This window comes from Aotus nancymaae, unplaced genomic scaffold (assembly GCF_030222135.1).
Source record: "Aotus nancymaae isolate 86718 unplaced genomic scaffold, 86718_ANA_hifiasm-v0.15.2.pri h1tg000138l, whole genome shotgun sequence".
NCBI lineage: Eukaryota > Metazoa > Chordata > Mammalia > Primates > Aotidae > Aotus > Aotus nancymaae.
The window spans coordinates 3,543,262-3,551,993 of record NW_026988553.1 but is presented as its reverse complement, the minus strand read 5'-3'; the positions used below and the strand labels follow the sequence as shown (position 1 = coordinate 3,551,993).

Here is an 8,732-nt window from a genome sequence, read left to right as displayed (position 1 = left end):
TGTTCTTGGAACATGGTAGTACATGTACAGGTAAACTTGACAAACACGTGAAAAGATGCATGTCAACTTTAAAAAGGTGGTATTGTCTGAATGTCTGTGTCACCCCAAAATTACTATGTTGAAATCCTAACCCCCGAGGTGATGGTATTAGGAGATTAGTGCCGTATTAAACAGGCGCAAGGAAGCTCCCTGCCCCTTCTGCCATGTGAGGGCATAGGGCACAGCCCTTATGATGAGATTAGTGCCGTATTAAACAGGTGCAAGGAAGCTCCCTGCCCCTTCTGCCATGTGAGGGCATACGGCACAGCCCTTATGATGAGATTAGTGCTCTATTAAAGACGCGCAAGGAAGCTCCCAGCCCCTTCTGCCATGTGAGGGCATAGGGCACAGCCCTTATGATGAGATTAGTGCCGTATTAAACAGGCGCAAGGAAGCTCCCTGCCCCTTCTGCCATGTGAGGGCATACGGCACAGCCCTTATGATGAGATTAGTGCCGTATTAAAGACGTGCAAGGAAGCTCCCAGCCCCTTCTGCCACGTGAAGGCATAGGGCACAGCCCTTATGATGAGATTAGTGCCGTATTAAAGACGTGCAAGGAAGCTCCCAGCCCCTTCTGCCACGTGAGGGCATAGGGCACAGCCCTTATGATGAGATTAGTGCCGTATTAAACAGGCGCAAGGAAGCTCCCTGCCCCTTCTGCCACGTGAGGGCATAGGGCGCAGCCCTTATGATGAGATTAGTGCCGTATTAAACAGGCGCAAGGAAGCTCCCTGCGCCTTCTGCCATGTGAGGGCATAGTGAAAAGGTGCCATTTATGAACCAGGACAGAGCCTTTACCAGACACCAAATCAGCCAGCACGTTGATCTTGGACTTCCCAGCCTTCAGACCGGGAGAGAGAATTTCTGCTGCTTATAAGCCCCCCAGTCTGCGGTATTCTGTTAAAACAGCCCGAACACATTAAGACGAAAGAGTAACATGAAAAAAGTGGTCTGCCACAGTTTTAGCATCATTGGTTTTAATACCACGAAATACAAGTACAAAACACTGTGTGAGTGTACATTTTGCTACATGGAGATGAACTAATACATCTATGTTTTCCTAAGAATCTGTACCACCCAGCACTGGCCAATGGACTAGTAGCTTTCAACAGGGATTTTTTTTTTTTTAACTATTCCTATAAGGTTTTATCAAGAGTAAAAAAGCTCACGACTCTTTTTAGCCATTGCAGATTTAAATGTATCTTAATACTCCTGTTCAAGATGCTTTGGAGAACCGCTAAGAACTACAGAATCCCCTTAGCCAAGAGTTTTGAGTGAGTCACTTTACTTCCCACTGGCCAAGATCTCCCTTATGTTGGCACTGCAGAGACACTATGCGCTTATCTGAGGTTAAAAAAAAAAAATGTTGTCTTAATAGCCCTCTTACTGTGTAGCAAGGCAAATTAGCATTTCCTGAAATGTCCAATGTATCATAGTAGATAGTTATTCATTAAGCGGTAAGTCACGAAACCCCATTTACAGAAAACAATAGCAACACAGGATCACTAAGTCCTATATATACCATATAAAAACAAGTCTACAAATGTTCAAACTGTTTGTCTTCCCTACTTGTAAAATGGTTTAACCACGTCAAGAGAGAGTAACGTCGGCCAATAAGAAAGGGAGAAAGGAAACCGTCCTAGTGTCTGGCACTCAGCTTCCACCGCATGTCTCACAGTTTTCGGCCATTTCAGCTAAGAGTTTTCTTATGACAGACAAAAATAATGATTAAAATAGCATTAGCTTTGCTGAGAAACGTGAAAATAAAAGCACAATGTCAAAAATATTTGAAACTGATTTTGTTTTTATAAATAAATAAAATGGTGTTTATCTTATCTTAAAATTCTTGCTGTTAAAACATTCAAAGTTCTGTCAACCTGGAAGGATAAAGGGGTATTTAAGATAGTATGTGTGGAAAACTAAACCACATTTTTAATTGCCAGTATTACGCTTTGTTCTTGGCAGAATCATCCTTGTTTCTTCTCTTTACATCCCAGTTGTAAACCCTGGCCATATCTGCAAGAATTGTCAAAGAAAACGCAAATGGAATTCTAAAGACGATGCGTGCAATGACTAGGTATTCACTCTACGGACACCACGAACCGAAGGCACGTACATCACACACACACAAATGCTGGGTAACAAACAGTATTGTAAGACATCCTGCTATAATGTCAACTGCTGGGAAAACACAGGAGTTAAACTCTATCAAAACTGAGGACTCAAATCAACTGTTAGCCAATTATTTGCTATGGTATTAGTCAACTGTCAACTAGTCAAGTATGATATATTTAATAAATATGCACTAGACACTGTCAATAGTTTTAAAGACAGTCCCTCATCCAAGAAATTTCAAAGATCACCCAACTCACGTCCTGCCATGTAATATTCGTATTGGTACGATTATCAATAATTCTGTATCTCTTACCCTCCCTTTGGCTTAACAAGTTTATTAAGCATCTACTGTATTTCTGACGAGGCACTATATAAAGCTCTGAGCGAGACAGGCAAAGTCCTTTCCCTCGTGGAGCTTAGACTCCAGTAGCGTAGTTGCTGTGACAGAGACCGTCCACCCTAGCTCCCTCGTGGAGCTTAGACTCCAGTAGCGTAGTCGCTGTGACAGAGACCGTCCACCCTAGCTCCGTCATGGAGCTCAGACTCCAGTAGCGTAGTTGCTGTGACAGAGACCGTCCACCCTAGCTCCCTCGTGGAGCTTAGACTCCAGCAGCGTAGTCACTGTGACAGAGACCGTCCACCCTAGCTCCCTCGTGGAGCTTAGACTCCAGTAGCCTAGTCGCTGTGACAGAGACCGTCCACCCTAGCTCCCTCGTGGAGCTTAGACTCCAGTAGCGTAGTCGCTGTGACAGAGACCGTCCACCCTAGCTCCCTCGTGGAGCTTAGACTCCAGCAGCGTAGTCGCTGTGACAGAGACCGTCCACCCTAGCTCCCTCGTGGAGCTTAGACTCCAGCAGCGTAGTCGCTGTGACAGAGACCGTCCACCCTAGCTCCCTCGTGGAGCTTAGACTCCAGTAGCGTAGTCGCTGTGACAGAGACCGTCCACCCTAGCTCCCTCGTGGAGCTTAGACTCCAGTAGCCTAGTCGCTGTGACAGAGACCGTCCACCCTAGCTCCCTCATGGAGCTTAGACTCCAGCAGCGTAGTCGCTGTGACAGAGACCGTCCACCCTAGCTCCCTCGTGGAGCTTAGACTCCAGCAGCGTAGTCGCTGTGACAGAGACCGTCCACCCTAGCTCCCTCGTGGAGCTTAGACTCCAGTAGCGTAGTCGCTGTGACAGAGACCGTCCACCCTAGCTCCCTCGTGGAGCTTAGACTCCAGCAGCGTAGTCGCTGTGACAGAGACCGTCCACCCTAGCTCCCTCGTGGAGCTTAGACTCCAGTAGCGTAGTCGCTGTGACAGAGACCGTCCACCCTAGCTCCCTCGTGGAGCTTAGACTCCAGTAGCGTAGTCGCTGTGACAGAGACCGTCCACCCTAGCTCCCTCGTGGAGCTCAGACTCCAGTAGCGTAGTCGCTGTGACAGAGACCGTCCACCCTAGCTCCCTCGTGGAGCTTAGACTCCAGCAGCGTAGTCGCTGTGACAGAGACCGTCCACCCTAGCTCCCTCGTGGAGCTTAGACTCCAGCAGCGTAGTCACTGTGACAGAGACCGTCCACCCTAGCTCCCTCGTGGAGCTTAGACTCCAGTAGCGTAGTCGCTGTGACAGAGACCGTCCACCCTAGCTCCCTCGTGGAGCTTAGACTCCAGTAGCGTAGTCGCTGTGACAGAGACCGTCCACCCTAGCTCCCTCGTGGAGCTTAGACTCCAGTAGCGTAGTCGCTGTGACAGAGACCGTCCACCCTAGCTCCCTCGTGGAGCTCAGACTCCAGTAGCGTAGTCGCTGTGACAGAGACCGTCCACCCTAGCTCCCTCGTGGAGCTTAGATTCCAGTACCCTAGTCGCTGTGACAGAGACCGTCCACCCTAGCTCCCTCGTGGAGCTCAGACTCCAGTAGCCTAGTCGCTGTGACAGAGACCGTCCACCCTAGCTCCCTCGTGGAGCTTAGACTCCAGTAGCGTAGTCGCTGTGACAGAGACCGTCCACCCTAGCTCCCTCGTGGAGCTTAGACTCCAGCAGCGTAGTCGCTGTGACAGAGACCGTCCACCCTAGCTCCCTCGTGGAGCTTAGACTCCAGCAGCGTAGTCGCTGTGACAGAGACCGTCCACCCTAGCTCCCTCGTGGAGCTTAGACTCCAGTAGCGTAGTCGCTGTGACAGAGACCGTCCACCCTAGCTCCCTCGTGGAGCTTAGACTCCAGTAGCGTAGTCACTGTGACAGAGACCGTCCACCCTAGCTCCCTCGTGGAGCTTAGACTCCAGCAGCGTAGTCGCTGTGACAGAGACCGTCCACCCTACCTCCCTCGTGGAGCTTAGACTCCAGTAGCGTAGTCGCTGTGACAGAGACCGTCCACCCTAGCTCCCTCGTGGAGCTTAGACTCCAGTAGCGTAGTCACTGTGACAGAGACCGTCCACCCTAGCTCCCTCGTGGAGCTTAGACTCCAGTAGCGTAGTCGCTGTGACAGAGACCGTCCACCCTAGCTCCCTCGTGGAGCTTAGACTCCAGCAGCGTAGTCGCTGTGACAGAGACTGTCCACCCTAGCTCCCTCGTGGAGCTTAGACTCCAGTAGCGTAGTCACTGTGACAGAGACCGTCCACCCTAGCTCCCTCATGGAGCTTAGACTCCAGCAGCGTAGTCGCTGTGACAGAGACCGTCCACCCTAGCTCCCTCGTGGAGCTTAGACTCCAGTAGCGTAGTCGCTGTGACAGAGACTGTCCACCCTAGCTCCCTCGTGGAGCTTAGACTCCAGTAGCGTAGTCACTGTGACAGAGACCGTCCACCCTAGCTCCCTCATGGAGCTTAGACTCCAGCAGCGTAGTCGCTGTGACAGAGACCGTCCACCCTAGCTCCCTCGTGGAGCTTAGACTCCAGTAGCGTAGTCACTGTGACAGAGACCGTCCACCCTAGCTCCCTCATGGAGCTTAGACTCCAGCAGCGTAGTCGCTGTGACAGAGACCGTCCACCCTAGCTCCCTCGTGGAGCTTAGACTCCAGTAGCCTAGTCACTGTGACAGAGACCGTCCACCCTAGCTCCCTCGTGGAGCTCAGACTCCAGTAGCGTAGTCGCTGTGACAGAGACCGTGCACCCTAGCTCCCTCGTGGAGCTTAGACTCCAGTAGCGTAGTCACTGTGACAGAGACCGTCCACCCTAGCTCCCTCATGGAGCTTAGACTCCAGCAGCGTAGTCGCTGTGACAGAGACCGTCCACCCTAGCTCCCTCGTGGAGCTTAGACTCCAGTAGCCTAGTCACTGTGACAGAGACCGTCCACCCTAGCTCCCTCGTGGAGCTCAGACTCCAGTAGCGTAGTCGCTGTGACAGAGACCGTCCACCCTAGCTCCCTCGTGGAGCTCAGACTCCAGTAGCGTAGTCGCTGTGACAGAGACCGTCCACCCTAGCTCCCTCGTGGAGCTTAGACTCCAGCAGCGTAGTCGCTGTGACAGAGACCGTCCACCCTAGCTCCCTCGTGGAGCTCAGACTCCAGCAGCGTAGTCGCTGTGACAGAGACCGTCCACCCTAGCTCCCTCGTGGAGCTTAGACTCCAGTAGCCTAGTCGCTGTGACAGAGACCGTCCACCCTAGCTCCCTCGTGGAGCTTAGACTCCAGTAGCCTAGTCGCTGTGACAGAGACCGTCCACCCTAGCTCCCTCGTGGAGCTTAGACTCCAGTAGCGTAGTCGCTGTGACAGAGACTGTCCACCCTAGCTCCCTCACGTCTGCATGCCTTCCTGCCTTTTGTAATACCAGTAGTAACAAATGGCATTTAACTAAGCTTGTAAGACTCATCGTGAAGGACTTCCTGTCTTTGGGCTCCTGTACCTGTCTAAGCATTGAATCCTGTTTTTTCTCTCACATTTAATATCTCTGACTTTCCACAAGCACCACCCCTCCTAGGTCGTCGTCATCTGACAGCTGAATGAAGTCTCCACACTACTGGCCAGATGACCATCCCTGCACTAGGCCCCAACAGGCCTGCCTCCCCTTAGCCGACCAGAAACACCTGCCACACGCTACACACTGGCAAAGAAGAGAAAGTGCAGCTCCTACATTTGAAGAGCTCACGGTTTGGCAAGGGAAAACTAAACAGCACCTCTTGTAAATCTGGGAAAGTCATTCCAGTTAGGAGGAACACAGCGTAGAGATGCAAAGGGTGTGGCACATTTGGGGAGTGTGTACAACAACTAATTGGGGTTGTCTGGAACCTGGAACGCACTGGGGAAATGCAAGGAGGTCAGTGGCACGAGGTGAGACTGGCTGGGGGTACTTCACTAGAGGGCCTATATGTGTGTCTTGTAAGTAACAAGGAACCACTTAAATAGTGTAACCAGAGGAATAAACATCAGCTGAGTTACCTAGTAAATTCATACTGGAGACAGTGGGAAGGACAGATGGAATGAGAAGAACCTGAAAAGCTACTGAGGGCAGGTTTTGGAGGCCCAGAACAAGAACAGCCATGGGCAGGGAGATTTATATGAGGGAAATTTGATGTGAATCTGGTGATGGATTTACTACTGCTTGTGAGGAAGAGAGGAGTGTGAAAGGTGACTCCCGTGTTTTTGTCTTGGGTGACTGTGAGACAGAAAGCAGGAGGAAAAGACAGACTAGAGAAGAAAGGCAAAGAGTTTGCCTTCCCCCATGAGCAGAATATCCCTCTCCCACCTCCTCCCTGCTGATCTCATTCCTACACTGCCTTTACAAAACCAGCCTAACTTTCATCTTCTCAACAAAGCCTTCTTTGAACTCCAGCTTACATCCATCTTTCCCAAATTGCCTTGATGTGGCGTACGTGAACTTAACTTCTACTTTGCTATGAATTGTCATTTAGCTGTTTTACACGCAGAGTTCTAACACAGAAAGGCAGCGCGACTCTTTTGTAAAACTGATTTTCATGCCCCATGTGGCTCAGCACATGTGCAGGAACACAGGAGACCCTTAACAAACGCTTGTGAAATTAAACTATTTAACCAACTATAAAGTTGTCTTTGGAAAATAATCTGCAAGAAAAATAATTATTCACCTGTTTCCATATCACATTTCAAAGTCACTCATCTATTTATAAACTAACTTAACTATTAGTTCCAAATATGTTATTTATTATCTCATAAAATGTACAACCTTATATTAGCGTAACAAGAAAATTCTTCCCACTAAAGTAATGTGAGAAAGAAGGTGGGGTTTTTCCGCATTCTGATTTTTTTTTCAGTTCTAGGGTACACGTGCAGGATGTGCAGGTGTGTTACACAGGTAAACATGTGCTGTGGTGCTTTGCTGCACCTGTCAACCCACCGGCTAGGTATTAAGCCCAGCATGCATTAGCTATTTTCCTAATGCTTTCCCTCCCGCCATGAAAGAATGTTTCTTTAAAAAATCTTTCACCTTTTTTCCCTTGCTTTTTAAGAAAGGATACTGACTTCTGTGGTAGTAAATTGATCTCGAAGAAAGTCCAGGTCTTCCTCAAGGGAATCCAGATTCTTTGTGGCAGTCGATAAATTCTTCTCCAACAATGCCTGGGCTTCATCAATATCATATTCAAGCATTACGTTAGCCTGAAGAGAGAAAGTCAGGACAATGAATCAATATTTACACAGTGCTCTACAGGGTACAGTAAGGGTGGGCAAACTGCAGCCCTCAGGCCAAACCCAGCCTGCTTCCTTCTGTGTTAACTTTCACTGGAGCCCAGGTATTCTCCACTCAGGCTTTCATACCACAGTGGCAGAACTGAGTAGTTGAGACAGAGACCGTGTGATCTTCAAAACCAAAAATATTTACTATTTGACCTCTTACAGAAAGTTTGCTGACCCCTTGGTTAAAGAATATATTTACATACGTTGTATCATTTAACTCTCAACCGTGGTGAGGCCAAAGTTATCTTCTTTACATTACAGAGATGAAGGCGGAATTGCATCGGCTGGCAGAGTAGTGAGTAAACAAGAGAAACCGGTATGTTTAGATACAAAAGCCCATCTTTCTACTACCTCCCTCGTGAAACTAAATAGTGTTAAGTTTGCATCAATTTAAGTAAATTCTGAGTTTGAGATATATTAATTTAAAATGTATCAGGTAAGAAAGACAGCTAGATTTTACTTGTCCGTTCCTACTACTTCTGACAGATGTTAGGGATTAAGGCAAGGTGATGTGTCTGTCATCCTGAAGATACAGTGTAACTGCCAATATTCACGGATGCATATACCTTGGAAGGGGGGAACCATACCTTTTACAGTTCTGAACTGACCCCATCACCTGACTTACCACTGAGCATTTCCTAAACCACTTTCCACATCTTGCAAATGGAATTTTTTTTTTTTTTTGAGACAGAGTTTCGCTCTTGTTACCCAGGCTGGAGTGCAATGGCGCGATCTCGGCTCACCGCAACCTCCGCCTCCCGGGTTCAGGCAATTCTCCTGCCTCAGCCTCCCGAGTAGCTGGGATTACAGGCACGCGCCACCGTGCCCAGCTAATTTTTTGTATTTTTAGTAGAGACGGGGTTTCACCATGTTGACCAGGATGGTCTCGATCTCTCGACCTCGTGATCCACCCGCCTCGGCCTCCCAAAGTGCTGGGATTACAGGCGTGAGCCACCGCGCCCG

The 8,732-nt window shown here is 49.1% G+C and overlaps 1 protein-coding gene across 1 annotated transcript in view; it reads right to left on the bottom strand.

Moving 5' to 3' along the window:
* Positions 1 to 991: 991 nt before the first annotated feature.
* Positions 992 to 8,732, bottom strand: part of VBP1 (VHL binding protein 1) — a 28,167-nt gene continuing 20,426 nt past the window's right edge. Inside the window, exons 5-6 of the mRNA XM_064371559.1 lie at positions 7,553 to 7,691; positions 992 to 2,055 (exon numbers count right to left, since the gene is read on the bottom strand). Coding sequence (XP_064227629.1) covers positions 1,985 to 2,055; positions 7,553 to 7,691 — 210 coding nt within the window. The 3' untranslated portion in view covers positions 992 to 1,984. The remainder of the gene's footprint in view (positions 2,056 to 7,552; positions 7,692 to 8,732) is intronic.